At 37.5% G+C, this 17,322-nt stretch overlaps 1 protein-coding gene across 1 annotated transcript in view; it reads left to right on the forward strand.

Annotated features, from left to right (window-relative positions):
- LOC121729273 (ATP-binding cassette sub-family C member 4-like) overlaps window positions 1-17,322 on the forward strand; it is a 52,323-nt gene that overhangs the window by 23,606 nt on the left and 11,395 nt on the right. The window contains exons 8-17 of the mRNA XM_042117737.1: window positions 1,571-1,738; window positions 9,392-9,529; window positions 11,919-12,086; window positions 13,815-13,955; window positions 14,288-14,381; window positions 15,468-15,600; window positions 15,697-15,945; window positions 16,046-16,235; window positions 16,432-16,568; window positions 16,903-17,043. Coding sequence (XP_041973671.1) covers window positions 1,571-1,738; window positions 9,392-9,529; window positions 11,919-12,086; window positions 13,815-13,955; window positions 14,288-14,381; window positions 15,468-15,600; window positions 15,697-15,945; window positions 16,046-16,235; window positions 16,432-16,568; window positions 16,903-17,043 — 1,559 coding nt within the window. The remainder of the gene's footprint in view (window positions 1-1,570; window positions 1,739-9,391; window positions 9,530-11,918; window positions 12,087-13,814; window positions 13,956-14,287; window positions 14,382-15,467; window positions 15,601-15,696; window positions 15,946-16,045; window positions 16,236-16,431; window positions 16,569-16,902; window positions 17,044-17,322) is intronic.

Below are 17,322 nucleotides of genomic sequence, written 5' to 3' on the forward strand. Positions count from 1 at the left end.
ACGCCTAAACCGGTGAACTGATTTTCCTGAAATTTTATACGGAGATACTTTGAATCCCGGGAAAGGACATGGATTTATACGTGGGAGAGCCATGCTTCGGCACGAATGGGCCGGCTCGACCGGAGAAATACCACGTTCTCACAGAAAACCGGCGTGAAACAGCGCTTGCGCTTTGTTTCGCCGAGTGAATGAGTTTACCGGAGGCCCAATCCCCTACCCTATTCCCTTCCCTACTATCCCCTATTCCCTTCCCATCCCTACCCTCCCCTATTACCCTATTCCCTCTTAAAAGGCCGGCAACGCACTTGTAGCTCTACTGATGCTGCGAGTGTCCATGGGCTACGAGTTGCTTTCCATCAGGTGACCCGTTTGCTCGTTTGCCCCCTTATTTCATAAAAAAAAAAACTTTTTATCCTGGAAAATTTTACGGTTCCTCCGCGATAAAAGACTTTTGGTGCAACGGAGTAACGGCCGTCATCTAGTGTGTTTATTATTATATCACTTCACATTGCTTCACTATAGAGCATACCCATATACTTGTATTAAATACTTAAATCTTTCGATCACAGTAGAGTATTAATTTTTAACTAAGTAGGTATATTAAATCCGTTTATCGCATTTTTGTGCGGTTGTATCCAATTAGTGCCGGAGAACTTGAAAGTTAAACCGAAAAAACAGCAGTCAAGCCAGTTTAAGCCGTGCAAGATCTTGTATTTTTTTCAATATCAAATGGAGGACACAAAGTTCCAAATTTGAGTTTAGCCGTCACTGGTTATAACTTTGCCGTAGGTTATGTACAAGCCATTGTTAAAACTATAACAATGGCTTGTAAATAAACACTTTTTTAGGAAGGACACCATTCTGTCGACTGACTGAAATGACTATTTTAATAGTTATTTTAATCAGTTGACAATCGCTTTACAAATAATCTTCGCATAATTTTTAATTATGTCGGTTTTTCTGTAGCCATTGCTTGCACCACAAGATACGCTCTAAAAACAAAACCCTTCCTGGCAGTCGGATAAAAATGTATGTGTATCCACGTTTACAAAGTTCTAACATCAAATTAAGGACGACTGGCCATTGACGGACCGCAAGTTGCAGTCTGGAGCGACTGCTAGACTCGACCGGTCTGCGGTCGGCGCGGCGCGGCGGCGGTCGCGTAGACCGTTCGCTCCGAAAGCTCAAGATCAGTAGCTCTACCATGAGTTTAAAGCTATAGTATTTATCGATACTCGATACCGACTACGTAAATATTTAGTATGGCGATTTTAGCTCCGCAAGTAACCACTAGAGGCGCTGTAAAATTTGCCATAAGTACTAAAAATTTACGGTAGTCTGTATCGAGTATCGAAAAATACTATAGCTTTTAACTCATGGTAGAGCTACAGCTCGAGCGGTCCGTGCAGTCGAAACCGACTATGGCCGGCCTAATAGATAAAAGATAAAGCATTGAGGAGATCTAATTTATAAAATGTACTTATTTTAAAACTTAAAAACTCTTTTCTCTTCGTTACTCCAATCAATAATACCTCTTGATCAGTCTAATCACATAATATTCTCTTCACAGTCGTCACTTCTGCAAGTCATTTTGGGCGAGCTCCAGCCTTCCAAAGGAACGGTGTCGCTCGGTGGAGCCACCGTAGCCTACGCCAGCCAAGAGCCTTGGCTGTTCGTGGCGACAGTCCGACAGAATATACTGTTCGGTCTACCGTACGACAAACTGCGATACAAGAAGGTAAGATTTATTGTAATTATAATATCTTTTTCGGCATCTAAACTGCCCCGGGGCAGGCTGAATGGCAAATCCACGAAGCAACAACATGGAAATAATAATTCAGTTTTCTATGTAGGTGATGTAATTTAAACTTCGGCTATTTTCGTATCCATTCGGCCTGCCCTGCCCCGGGGCAGTTTCCATGCCGAAAACGCTATTAGAAAGAACCTCGGGTCGAACTCAGAGACATTAAATTTCAATTTAATGAAGTGCTTCCAATTTAATGAATTTTAAACTGTAATTAAATGTCAAAATCTTCATTTAATTACAGTTAAGTAAAATTTACTATTCGTCGTAGTCGCTGAGCGCGGCAGTTATTGAGTAACTTTAATTATAATATTGATATTTGAAAAGGCATTAATGCAAAAAAATATATTGTACTTGTAATTTGACTTGTAGTCTATTCGCGAAAAGAAAATAATGCATCGTCAGCGCAGCGTCACAGTATAGCAATATGATATTGCTATACTGTGGCAGCGTCATAGAATTGATAACTAACATTAGTCATTGCGTTGATTAATTATTTTCAATGTAAGAGAGAAGTGAGAATTGCATAAGTATTGCAGAGATCTGCAGACTCTACATACCGACATAATAAGTACATGATATTATACCTATTTTGTATTAATGTAATACTCTACTTCCTAAAAAGTGTCTATTATTAAATACGATGTTGTACGTATTTATAAGGTTTCCGCCGTACTCAGAGACATTTAATTACGATTAACCTTCGATTTGATGAAGAGTTTTGACAGATAATGTATGGGGCTTATGTCAAAATTTTGAATTAATTAGGTACATTTAACTAATTAATGTTCCACTCTGAGTGCGGCAGTATGTGTTGTAATGCAGCGGTCCTCAAACTTTTTTATGCGGCGAAACCCTTATAAGAAGTGACATTCTTGACGGACCGTCAAACAAAATGTTTTGTCTTTGAATTAATTGTCTCCATGCTGCTGTCTGAGGACATTTCAAAAAGAAAAATGTTTCGCTCGCGGAACCCCTATAAAGCCTTTGATGAGCACACTTTGAGAATGGATGTTTTAATGGATTAAAATAATATGTTATAGTCCAGCTCAATAGCAATTAGAAACAGACACGTTTACGATGAGATTGCGAACACAAAGGGATTAGTAGAAACTCACCGAGTGAGGTTTTATGGAACTCCGCCGCTTTGTATTGTGAAATTCTAGGAAACCGTAGTTTCCAAGAAACCGTCTCGCTATCTACATTCAGAACGTTTGAGAGTTCTTGTACTATTATTCTATATTACTGTTCTACAATTTTATGTGTTTTAGCGGGCTTACATTATTCCAATCCAGTAATCCAATCCACCGCTGAATTGGATTTCTGGATTAGAATAGTGTAAATAGGCCTTAAAGCCTAGGTTTTTAATAAATTGCATTCTATTGCACGTTTACATTAGTCCAGTGCTGGACTGGATTAAAATAATGTTTTTTTACTCCTGACCAAAAAGGATTTTTTTTAATTAAATAAAACGCAAACGAGCAAACGGGTCACCTGATGGAAAGCAACTTCCGTCGCCCATGGACACTCGCAGCATTAGGAGAGCTGCAGGTACGTTGCCGGCCTTTTAAGAGGGAATAGGGTAGGGATGGGAAGGGAAGAGAATAGGGGAGGGTAGGGAAGGGAAGGGAATAGGGTAGAAGATTGGGCCTTCGGTAAACTCACTCACTTAGCGAAACACAGCGCAAGCGCTGTTTTCTGCTGTCTGCTGCTGTTTCACGCCGGTTTTCTGTGAGAACGTGGTATTTCTCCGGTCAAGCCGGCCCATTCGTGCCGAAGCATGGCTCTTCCACGTTATGGTGTTATAAGTTTGACGTGTTTGTCTGTCTGTCTTCTGATTTCTGACACTTATGAGCTATGAGCACTTAATATGAATCGGAGGTTGTTTTTAAATTTAATTTAATTTAATTCAACATTCTGCCGTCCTTATCATAAACAACGCATCTGCATGGCGGCAACTTTCGAGTAATTCGCGCCTAAAGTTTTATTCTTTTTTTTTGTTGTCCCTACGAAACTAACAGGAATATTTCAAATATTTTTGTTTTGTTTGGTGCCTTTAAATGTGAACTTTGCATGTGCGATGGTATATTTATAAATTTAGTTAATTTAAGTATTTTAATGACGAAAAATTGTATAAGACTAGGAAACATATTTTGCAATAATATTAGTTTACTAAGCATAATCAACGCATGTGTGACAGTTGCGTGGTTTATGTCTAGGAAATGCACAATAATTGTGGTGCCTATGTTTAGCAAAGGTAATGGAATTACTTATATTTAATCACCTTCAGAGGCTTCATGAGCCCATAAGTCACTACTTCGACAGTTCATTTACCCATGGTTTTCCAGCTCTGTCAGAACTCAGAATAATTAGTTGTATCGCAGAACATACACAGCACGTCCGCGTTTTCAGAAACCATATTTGCATAAGAATCGGTATTTCACGATCGGAAATTCTAGTCTTGGCCGTAGGGATCTTTCTGCTAGAAACAAATTATTCTCCGGCTCTTGTGCCTCAAACGTGTACTCACTAATGGGACTTCTCCCGCTACCAAGTACCAGATGCGCTTTTTATGCTAAGTATTTCTTATGTCGAAATTCTAAGTAAACTAGTCATAAAAAACGCATGTTTGCCTATTTATTATGATGTTTATTACTAGTATAAATAGAACGAAGCTTATGACTAGTAATACTTTTTGAAAAGATGACATACGTTGTTTATGACTAACAATAAAATAAAAACTATAGAAGATATAAAAAAACGAGTGATTGATCCTGGTAGATCTCGTTTCGGCGATTCCGAATATACTAATAACTTAATTTCGTAAAATATGTCGATTGCGTTGTTTATGATAAGGACGGCAGCATTAATCACTAGATATAATGTAAAGCACTATATACAATACAAATTAAAACCTAGACAATACAAATTAATTCTTAAATGCTTTACTAACAGTTAACGTTGTCATAACAATGGCAATATTGTATATATTATGTACTTAGGTACTTTGTAGTAATTATTTATGACTCAATAAATATTAAGTATATATTAGTACATTAGATATCTCCATTCTTCGCAAAATACCTGCCATTGTTAGAATGTTTCAGTCACGAATAACGCGTAGCTAGCTAATTTATTCGTTTCATTAGGAAGTTAAGATTTTTTTTATTCGATTCGACGAGATCTCGGGCGACATTAGTTAAGATTATTTTTATTGTTTAAAAATTAATTTATTTACTTAATGAAATGATTTTAATAAATCTTTTTATTTTTCTTTTTATCTTTTTATTTCAATGACTTTAAATAAAAGTCATTGAAAAGAAACGCTCTACGCTCTACATTGGACCTGATTTATTCAAATCGGATCAATATTAGACCCTAACCGCCTGACGTACACCGTAAACCTGACGCCTGACGTACAACGTAAATTTTTAACCTATGGATCGTAAACCCCTTGAGGAGTCGCGAAGTTTCTTTCAAGGAATAAAAAAATTATGTTGTCGCCAGAGATCGAGAGAACTTAAAAATAATCGGCCAAGTGCGAGTCGGACTCGCGCACGAATGGTTCCGTACCATTATTAGCAAAATTAGGCCAAAATTTGTGATTTTTGTATGGGCGCCCCTCTTAATTTTTATTTTTAAATATTAAAGTAAGTATATATAAAACTAAGGATTGTGTGGAAAATTCAAGAATCTACCTGTTGCTATTATTGATATAGAAAAAAGGCCAAAAATCACGTTTGTTGTATGGGAGCCCCCTTAAATAATATATAATTTTAGTATTTGTTGTTAAAGCGGCAACAGATATAATATATACACAATCTGTGAAAATTTCAACTCTCTAGCTATTACCGTTCTTGAGTTACAGCCTAGATACATACAGACGGACAGACGGACTGACGGACTGACAACGAAGTCTTAGAAATAGGGTCCCGTTTTTACCCTTTGGGTACGGAACACTAAAAAGGTAATAACGATGCAAAATGAACTTCACGCGAATGACACCGATAGGCGATATGTTTTCATCTAAACACTACCGTACGAATAGTTAGGACTAAGGACTTATTGGTGTGGCGCGCCCGAAATTACGTCACTCAAGGCCATGGCTTATGGTATTGATTAATGGAATGTGCGTTCGCGTTCGTCGTGTTACAGAAACTTCGATCACTAATATCAGAGTAGACAGAATTATATGTCTATTGTGCTAATATACTCTATATTAGTGATCGAAGCACAGAAACGAACCTGCCAGTATTTATGGTTCCGTACCCAAAGGGTAAAAACGGGGCCCTATTACTAAGACTTCGTTGTCTGTCCGTCTGTTTGTGTTTAACAATTAATAATAATATTTAAATAAAATAAAAATTTAGGGGGAGCTCCCATACAAAATCACAATTTTTGGCCTATTTTTGATCTATAACGATTAACGGTACGGAACCCTTCGTGCGCGAGTCCGACTCGCACTTGGCTGATTTTTTGTATACTTAATGATAATATTATCTATGATCTTTGGTATCTACATTGGTATCCATAGCCCAATATTGATCCACTGGTCATATTAATCAAATTGTTGTTATAAATGCATACATAATAATTATATTAGCAGCATTTGCTGATGATTTGTAAAATATAATTATGTCGCAGTCATCTGGCTCAATCTGCGATTCAATTGAATGACTAGCGCATTCATCGAATGACACCATTCAATTGAATGACATAAGGACAACTCGTCAAGACGTTGACTGTGACGTTTAAAGTTTTGACTAGAAGTTTTAAAGTGAAGTCGTTAAATGGGATGCTTTTTTTGAGTAGCCGTTGACGGAGTTGTAGTAGGTAAACCCACTCTGTCATGTTTTTTATTACAAACTAGCTGTTGCCCGCGACTTCGTCCGCGTTAGCATAGTAGATCACATCCCAAGTATTATTTATTGTACAAAAATATTCAATGTACAGAATTGACTCCTACGATTTTATTATATTTAAAAGATGTTCCGCGCGGCTTCGCTTGTGTAATTTAGGAATTTCACGCAACCGCCGCAAAGAATAGCCTATGTCCCTTCACGTGGTCTATTCTTAATGTTTGACAAATAACATAAAAAATGCTCCAGTGCTTCTTAAGATAATAAGCAATTTCATATAACTTCCCCCGTTTTTTCCACATTTTTCCCTATTTCTTCGCTACTTTTAGTCTTAGCGTGATAAAATATGGCCTTTAGCCTTCCTCCATAAAGGGGCTGTCTAAAACTGAAAGAATTTTTCAAATCGGACCAGTAGTTTCTGAGATTAGCGCGTTCAAATAACCCCCTTCATATAATTTCCCTCGTTTTTTCCACATTTTCCTCTATTTCTTCGCTCCTGTTAGTCTTAGAGTGATAAAATATAACCTATAACCTTCCTCGATAAATGGGCTATCTAACAGCCCAGCAGATAGAACCAGTAGGCCTACTACGAAACCGTTTTGAGACTCAAACAATCGGACGAGAATGCCGCGTCCTGCTCTAACAACGTCATTTCACGTTTGTTAGAGTAGGAGGTGGCATTCTCGTCCGATTGTTTGAGTCTCAAAACAGTTTCATGGTACAAGTCCTGATGACTGCACATATACATTAAGTTAGAGTTCGTCGAGTAGCGTCAACAGACAGATAGACGGACAGACAGAGAGACAGACAAACTCACTTTCGTATTTATAATATTAAGTAAGTAAGAATTATCATTACATTTGCGTAAATTGAGCCGTATATTTTCCTTGGCTCCGTGCTGAAAACCTACCTGTGTTTTTTTCCGGGGCATAAAGTATCTTGGTAACAAAAACCATCAAATTCGACTCGACGGTTTAAACGTAATATTAAGGTAAGTACCAAACAAATATGTACATGGGACACAGTAATGTAGACAGTAGACATTTTCGCGGTTACAACATTGACTGACGCGTAAGTACCTACCTACTCTTAAGACATATCCATACTCAGCAGATTTTCGAGATCGGAATGTAGGGCACACGTGGTTCACGTACCTACCTATAAGCATTTTCGCCAAGAAACCTAGGTCAATCGACTAAATAAATAATTGAACTTCATACAAAATTACTGCATCATGTTACTGTTGTCCGCAGTCCGGTACTGCATATGTATACCCTTAACTTATATCTATTGTGCCTAAGTATCCGAAAAATCAATGAAACGTCAAGATAAATCTAAGTGATTAATCGTATCAAGTACTGAGGTGATTTTATTTTCGCACGCCCTTCATCTAAAATGATGATGAATATTGGCACACTTAAAAGTTAAAAATATCGCTATCTCATTTTGACGACAAAAATGAAAAGTATCTTAGATAATAACATCTATGATAGGCCTTATGCACGATATTGTTAACTAAAGTACCTTACCTAAAATTAAAATGCAACTCATGCTTACCCCATTTATGAGTTCCTGTTAACAGTTGGTAATCGAATATCAAAAATCGGCCAAGTGCGAGTCGGACTCGCGCACGAAATGTTCCGTACCATTGTAGAGCAAAATTAGGCCAAAAATTGTGTTTTTTTTTTCGTATGGGAGCCCCTTAATTTTTTATTTTATTTTAATACTTATTAATATTAAATATTAAAGTACACATATACTTAACTAGGTACTTAATGATTTTGAGAAAAAATCAAGTACCTACCTGTTGCCATTATTAATATACTAGAGCAAAAAAGGCCAAAAAATCACGTTTGTTGTATAGGAGCCCCCCTCAAATATTTATTTTATATTTTTATTTTTAGTAAGTATTAGTTGTTATAGCGGCAACAGATATACATAATAATCTGTGAAAATTTAACTCTCTAGCTATTACCGTTCTTGAGCTACAGCCTGGAGACAGACAGACAGACAGACGGACAGACAACGAAGTCTTAGTAATAGAGTCCCGTTTTTACCCTTTGGGTACGGAACCCTAAAAATTGAATACAATTTTTTTTTACATTATGGCCCTATAAATGGGGAACTCATGCTCACCCCTTTATGTTCCTTTCCCTGTGATCTAGTAATCGTTTATGATCCGTTATAGTTAAACTATAATATGTGTACAATATTGGCTTGGCAGTGGAATGAATGCGTGACCGGTTAACACGCATAGCATAGTAGGTAATTGCGAACTCCCTACGAGTATTAGCCGTCGTAAACAAATCAATTCAATCAATATTTATTTATTTTTAAGCCCCGTATACGCATGGAATTAGTATAATTATACTAGTGTCTAGTTATACGTAGTAGGTATATATTAATTACATGCGTATACGATAATCAATACGAAGACAGGAATTTTCGTAATGACAAATTACCCAAACCAGTGGCGTACTTACTTTGAAGCGAAAGGGGCTACAGCCCAGGGCGCCTGTTCTCGTTGTCCCTTGCGTTTTTTTAATTTAAGTTCTTTTGTTAAAATAATTTATAAAAATAAAATAATTGGCCATTTACAACCTGGTATAATCGGGATATCGGAAGATTATAATAAAATATATTAATGCCAATAATTACTATCATGCGGTCTATTACATGTTACGTTTTCATTTTTTTAACTGTAAATATTTAATATGTGTGGTTCTAGGTGGTTACAGCTTGTGCATTACTGCGTGACTTCGAACAGCTGCCAGCCGGGGACTCAACCCTGGTGGGGGAAAGGGGCATCAGTCTCAGTGGCGGACAGAGGGCTCGTATCGGCCTGGCACGGGCGTGCTATCGACAAGTAAGTATCGATTATATAAAACTCCCAAATTAGGCACAATCACCTTAACAATCACCACAATTTGTATATGGCAATATAAATCAATGGTTATTTTGAGTCAAGGAAAAGCTTTATAACATTTGAATGTAGGAAACTCATAAAAAATTATAAAAAAAAAACTTTATAAATTATACACGTACGTGTAATGAGATTATTTTAAAGATTCTGACGTAATAAATGGAGCTGGTAATCAAATAAAAAGTAACAAGAGCGTTTTTATGGCGATATCGAGTAACAAATATGTTTAGTTATATGTACCTACTAGGTACGTAAATAATAATTTAAAAATTATAGTTTTCAAGCTTATGAATAATATCATTATATTATATAAGAAGTAACAACCATATTCAGTAATTTTCCTAGTAATAAGAACTAGAGATCGCCCAATGGTCGAAATTCGACCTTAGTTTCAACGACATTAGGACTACTACTATTTTGTAAAAAAAATATATTGACTTTATCTTTTTTTTTTCAACTCTTGTCTCTGGGACTAAGCTGATCTCAGACTGGCCGTGTAAGCATTGTCTAATTAACCCCCGACAAAAAAGAGGGGTGTTATAAGTTTGACGTGTCTGTCTGTCGGTCTGTCTGTCTGTCTGTCTGTGGCATCGTAGCATCCAAACATGTGGACCAATTTTGATCTAGTTTTTTTTTTGTTTGAAAGCTGACTTAATTGAGAGTGTTCTTAGCTATGGTTCATCATCATCAGCCTGCTCAATGCTGACAAATCGTGGTTCATCTGGTTCGTGAAGGGCCGATTAGCAACTTGCAGTCGTTTCGTTTGGTGGGCTTTATGGCATTCTAGTTCGTGACATTTATAAATATTTACACATTAATGGAAAGTTGACCTGGTGCTGCAGCATCACCTGGTAATCAATAGGATACCCAACTCCTCTCCAACTTAGAGCAATGGTTTCGTGTTTGGGCTCATTTTAATTGCGACAACTAGTAAGACGTAGATAACAAATGTATTTTTGCATGCTGCTGCTGCAGCATCACCTGGAGTCTATAGGAGCCGAGCTCCATATGAACCCAAAGTGAAGTTTTATGTTTGGACTCATATTCCACACTTCTGGACATTCCTAGATGGTATTCATTGGGATATAACAATATGATCCTGTTGATAGGAATTATTCTGCACGATAACTAACACAAGATTAAAAAGCATGAAATAAAATTAAATTAAGAAATTTGAAAAAACCCCCGCCAAACAACTTTAAAAAGTAATGAAATAATATACCTAATATTTTACTGACTTTAAGTTTAAATAATTCCTAAGTGTAAAGTGATAATATTTTAGTCCATAATTGTTGTCAAGGTGTGTCGGGGGACCGCTAATGTAGATGTTTGATTTCACATAACATTATAGTTTAAGTGTCAGTTTTCAGCGAAACGAATCGAGACAATCAGTGACATGGCGATACAAAATGCAAAAAAATACACTGTTGGCGGTCCCCCGGCACACCGTGACAACAATTATGGACTAAAATATTATCACTTTACACTTAGGAATTATTTAAACTTAAAGTCAGTAAAATATTATATTATTTCATTACTTTTTAAAGTTGTTTGGCGGGAGTTTTTTTTAATTTCTTAATTTAATTTTATAGTATCTTAGATTCAATAAAAAAAACTATAATCCATTTTCAATTTGTCAACTTGTTGTCAACAGATTTCAACCATAAATAAAAGAGTATAATTCGTATGTATAGTCTTGTCACTCAAAAATCTGTCATTTCTCATGTGTGTGTGTTGTAGTGTGTGTAATGTTTTATTTGTTGAAAACATGTATGATAAAAGCATAATTTCAAAATAATATTAGTTCGATGCACTCCTTCACCATATAAACTATAACTGTGCAAAATTTCATGCACGTACGTTTCCCCATTTTTCGTAAAAAGGGTTACAAAGTTTTTCGCTTGCGTATTAATATATAGATTATAGAAGGTAGTGTAAGGTAGTGCTTTGTTGGTCCTTTGTATTTTAGGCTATCATTTAATCTTTTAATCTGACTTCATCTTTATGTTTTTCTCACATTAGTATTTACTAAGTATATTTTATAATAATATATAATAATATTGTAATTATCTATTATATATTCATACTTAATATTATTATAAATGCGAAAGTGTGTCTGTCTGTCTTTCTGTTACCTCTTCACGTCCAACCCGCTGAACCGATTTTGCCTAAATTTGATATGGAGATACGGTACTATGAGTCTCGGGAATGGACATAGGATAGTTTTTATCCCGGAAAAATGTACGCTTCTCACGCGATAAACGACTGGCGCAACGCAGTTGCGGGCGTCATCTTGTCCTAATAAATATAATTTGTATAATCATTGACTCAGGCCGACATATACCTCCTGGACGACCCGCTGTCGGCGGTGGACACGCACGTGGGCAAGCAACTGGTGTCGGAGTGCGTCAACGGCCTGCTGCGGCACTCCACCCGCGTGCTGGTCACGCACCAGCTGCACCACCTCAAGACCGCTGACAAAGTCGTCATACTCAGAAATGTGAGTATACATATACCTCCTGGACGACCCGCTGTCGGCGGTGGACACGCACGTGGGTAAGCACCTGGTGTCGGAGTGCGTCAACGGCCTGCTGCGGCTCTCCACCCGCGTGCTGGTCACGCACCAGCTGCACCACCTTAAGACCGCTGACAAAGTCGTCATACTCAGAAATGTGAGTATAGGTATATATACCTCCTGGACGACCCGCTGTCGGCGGTGGACACGCACGTGGGCAAGCAACTGGTGTCGGAGTGCGTCAACGGCCTGCTGCGGCACTCCACCCGCGTGCTGGTCACGCACCAGCTGCACCACCTTAAGACCGCTGACAAAGTCGTCATACTCAGAAATGTGAGTATAGGTATATATACCTCCTGGACGACCCGCTGTCGGCGGTGGACACGCACGTAGGTAAGCACCTGGTATCGGAGTGCGTCAACGGCCTGCTGCGGCACTCCACCCGCGTGCTGGTCACGCACCAGCTGCACCACCTTAAGACCGCTGACAAAGTCGTCATACTCAGAAATGTGAGTATAGGTATATATACCTCCTGGACGACCCGCTGTCGGCGGTGGACACGCACGTAGGTAAGCACCTGGTATCGGAGTGCGTCAACGGCCTGCTGCGGCTCTCCACGCGCGTGCTGGTCACGCACCAGCTGCATCACCTCAAGACTGCTGACAAAGTCGTCAGACTCAGAAATGTGAGTATACATATACCTCCTGGACGACCCGCTGTCGGCGGTGGACACGCACGTGGGTAAGCACCTGGTGTCGGAGTGCGTCAACGGCCTGCTGTGGCACTCCACGCGCGTGCTGGTCACGCACCAGCTGCACTACCTCAAGACCGCTGATATAGTCGTCATACTCATAAATTTTAGTGTTTCATGTTCTAATATATGATGAGTCATGAGAGATCTAGCACAAGCAGCATTTAAGGTCCCCATCACTTTGAATGTGTCATTAATATGGAAAAAGTTTCCTAGGTATGCACTTATCAATATTGCAGTTTCTAAGTGGCTTGTCACACAAATGTACAAAAGTGAGATAGAGATAAGAATAAATCCTCATGATCTCATTGTAATGAGAAGATTAGTAACAGTTTCTATCAATATCACGTGCTATCCGTGTCCTGTCTGCTAATGTTTTTAGTCGTTGAAAACAAACAAAAACTCCTTACTGATTACAGAGTTATTTAAATCGTAAACGTACCTTGACCCACCAGCCGGTCAAGGTGATTAAAAAATATTGTGGAGTACTCACTTCATACGTAGTAAAAGTCGGTCATATCCGAAGTCCCATTGACCTCGCGCTTATCAGTTGTTTGTGTTTTGATAGCACAATCCTGGGAAGTGGGAACTATTTAATTTAATATTTATTTACTTATATATGCACTGAGTTATAAGTACTTTATATTATGCTGTTACTGTGAATTATTGGTACATCATTGTTGCCGACTGCTTGACAGTCTATCACTTAAAAGTGGTCATCATTCATGCGATTCCTCTTTAAGATTTACCTATTGTACTAAACATTGTTTAAATATTATCATACCTGAGCAGTAAAAATAAAATTATGTTACTGAGTGAGTAATAGTTATATGTATCCATAAAATTGATGACATCATTTGACCTAATAGCGTAGTTAGCTAGGGGCGTAAATGGGCAGTTATTTTTAGTTTTTAAATCGAAGTAACAACCCCTAATTTTTTTTATTTGTTTTTCTTTCGCAGGGCGAGGTTGAGTCGCAAGGAACTTTTGAGGAAATGTCGAAGTTGCCACTATTTGAGGAATTACTTGAAGAAGCGGAAACCCCCTCAGGACAAGAGGGCGAGGAATTACCCCTGAAGATTAACCGAAGCATGTCTATAGCGGTACGGTAATCTAATCAAGGCAATTCTAATTTAGTCGAGCAGTTAACATCACTGATTCAATATTTAACAAGTGATGATGTCAATATCTATATTCTATAATATAACCAAGTCAAAGTATTTTTACTTTGAATGTCATTATGTATTTTAAACAATATTTGAATTTTATACCTCTATAAGTTAACCCTATATTTGTTATTTCAACACAAAGTGAGTTTCACTTACAACTTCCCTATTTTTGTACCGATAGGCAATAGGGAAATATTTGCGTTTCTGTCTTTGTCGTCGTAGCTTCTAATGAAAGCACAGATTTTGATGAAGTTTTTCACTTTTAGTCCCATGCCAGTGTAAGCACCGTCGCCGATGGTGCACTCGGACAGTCCGGCTTACAAGAAGACCAGGAAGAAACTGCGGAACTTACTGCCTCGGGTAAGAAACATTTTTTCCTATATCTTTTATTATTTAGCTAAGTATAGCCTATCAAGAAAGTGAAGAAATTAAAAAGTGGCAAAATCGTAGTGTCATCCCTTTCAAATCAATCAAAGAAAAAGGGATGACACTACGATGTTGCCACTTTTTAATTTCTTCACCTTTGATTATATACTACACTAGATAGAGCGTCGCCTAAGAAATACGCTCGCAAAAACAGGTCAGCTCTTCTATGCTTGTGTGCGTGACCGCTTTGTTTTACACTCGCGTTATGTCATTCAATATGTCTATGTGTGTGTGCAAAATGTTGCCACCTATTAACATACCTCCCGATAAATAGGATAAATCGATCGGGATTGATTCGTGTGTACGACTATGTGTAGCACTGACGGGCGAATCGCGGCGTTGTGTCCAACAGTTGGGCACAATTTTTTTCGACGGAATCGCGCGACTTAGGTTCTATCTAGTGTAGTATATAATCAAAGTTCTTCACTTTCTTGACAGACTCTAGACTCTAGACTGAAAGACACTACTAAAATCAAGCCTTTATTTTTACTAGTTCATCTGCTAACAGTATATAGATAATAATGATAAGAACGATGTACCTATTCATTACCTTTACATTGTATTTTGTTACGATAACTACATTAACATCTAGTATTTGAGCTCGTATACACATTATTATTAGATATGAGCGAATAAACGTTTATTTATTTTATTTTTTATTTATTTATGTAGTAAATGCATGTGTCATTCTATTGCATCCAAAATATTATACCTTTTTATTTACATTTGCATCATGCTTGATTTAAGAAAATAATGAAGGCGTTTCTTCATAATTTAAACAATTTTACAGATTATCAGAAGCTAGACGTTATTGTTTAAAGTTACTGCAATCTTTGAATACATCGCTTTACTAACAGTTGCAGATATCATTGTCAATACAAGCTGTTTCCACATTACTTATAATATTATTATAATGTACTTTTACAATGCGTCTTTTTAATTTTACATCAAGGTTCCTGCCTAACACATTTTTAACTTAGACACATAATACTTTATTTATTAAATTATTAATTTTTTCAGGTCGTGTGTCGTCCGCTGTATACATGAAGTACTTCCGTGCCGGTGCCAATTGGTTCCTTATGTTGTCTACCATAGTATTTATTTTGTTGGCTCAAATCGTGACGTCTATGAGTGATCTTTGGCTGACATTCTGGTGATTATTTTATAATTTATACCTATACGATAACGAAATAAAATTACACTGTTCAGTAAGTACAGTGTATGTTTCATACTCTCTTTATAATTTCAGGATGAACAAAGTCGAGGCGACTTATGAAAACAAAAGCGGTGTTTTGAACTCGACAAACGTAATTCCTCTCTCGACTGTAAACCATACTGAGACTGAGACAATTACACCGAACTCAACAGTGATCGGAACCATAGTAAAGACTGCATTAACAGCTATTTCTCTAGGGAACAGTGATTCGGTGGAACATCCATTTTATATTATTGTTTGGGGCATTTTAATTTTTGGTTGCATTCTTCTGACAACGACAAGGTGAGCGTAATTTTTTTTTTGGTCTACGCTTAATTTATAACTTTGTAGTCGTAAAATGTTAAAAATATTTTTTTAAAACAACAAATATATTTTTTTCCAGATCAATGCTGTTCTTGTGGGTATGCATGAGAAGTTCAATAAAACTTCACAACACAATGTTTAGTAACATTCTGTCGGCAACGATGAGATTTTTCGACACTAATCCGTCTGGTCGCATTCTGAACAGATTCTCCAAAGACATGGGAGTGGTAGACGAAATCCTACCTAGGATGTACTTAGACAGTATTCAGGTAAATTGACTCAAATACTATTTTATTTAAGTACACATTTTTTGCTGATCAATACTTTGGTTAAAAGGGCAACCGCCAGTTGCGTCGCCTTAGGGTTATGGTTAATCTGGCTCTGCTAGATGAGTAAAACCAACCGAATCAATGCATTATATTATAATTTATTTGGCGAAAAATAATTAAAATGCATTAATTTTAGGTTTTCATGGTGATGATGGGTATTTTAGTGATGGTGGCGATTGTAAATCCATACATGGTACTGACAACTTTATTCTGTGGGATACTCATGTACCTTTGGACTATCGTATACTTGACTACGGCACAAGCAATAAAAAGGTAAGTTCTTTGAAATAAGCTGTTCTTTGTCGAAAAATATTTGTTCATAGAGCACCTATGTCACACACAAAAAGTTAAAATAAAAATAATAATTAGTAAAGTAACTTTTTATCACCTAAGTATAAAGTTTTTGTACAAAAAACTTAATAAAATTTCAAAGTAAATTATTTAATTAACGAAGTCAGAGGCATAGCTAAGGTATACATATAAATAGGACCCTGCTTCCTAAAGCAGCCCAACCCCTATTTTCTAACAAAGTCAGGGACATCACAAGGCTACCAAAAAAGTAGGTCATTATGGGCAATCCTTTGTTTATCACGAATTTTTCATCCAGAGTGGAGGGCGTATCCCGTTCCCCGGTGTTCTCTCACGTGTCGGCAAGTATGGCGGGTCTGACCACGGTGCGGGCGTGCGGCGCGCAGGACCTACTGCGGATACAGTTCGACGACAAACAGGACGTGCACACTTCTGCCTGGTTAGTTCTTTTTCACTTTTGTATGGGCAAGGGCCCGACCGTCACGAGTTTCCCCATACAAAGTGAAAAAAAATTTTGATCTTTCAGCGCTGCTACTTTCACAGTGAACTCTCTACAAGGAACACGTACACGCCCTACTATACATCCTGTATAGGTTGTAACAAAACTAACTGTATACTAATATTATGAAGCTGAAGTGTTTGTGTGTTTGAAAGTGCTAATCTCAGGAACTGCTTATCCGATTTGAAAAAATATTTTTGTGTTGGATAGCCCATATAT

This window comes from Aricia agestis, chromosome 8 (assembly GCF_905147365.1).
Source record: "Aricia agestis chromosome 8, ilAriAges1.1, whole genome shotgun sequence".
NCBI classification, from domain to species: domain Eukaryota; kingdom Metazoa; phylum Arthropoda; class Insecta; order Lepidoptera; family Lycaenidae; genus Aricia; species Aricia agestis.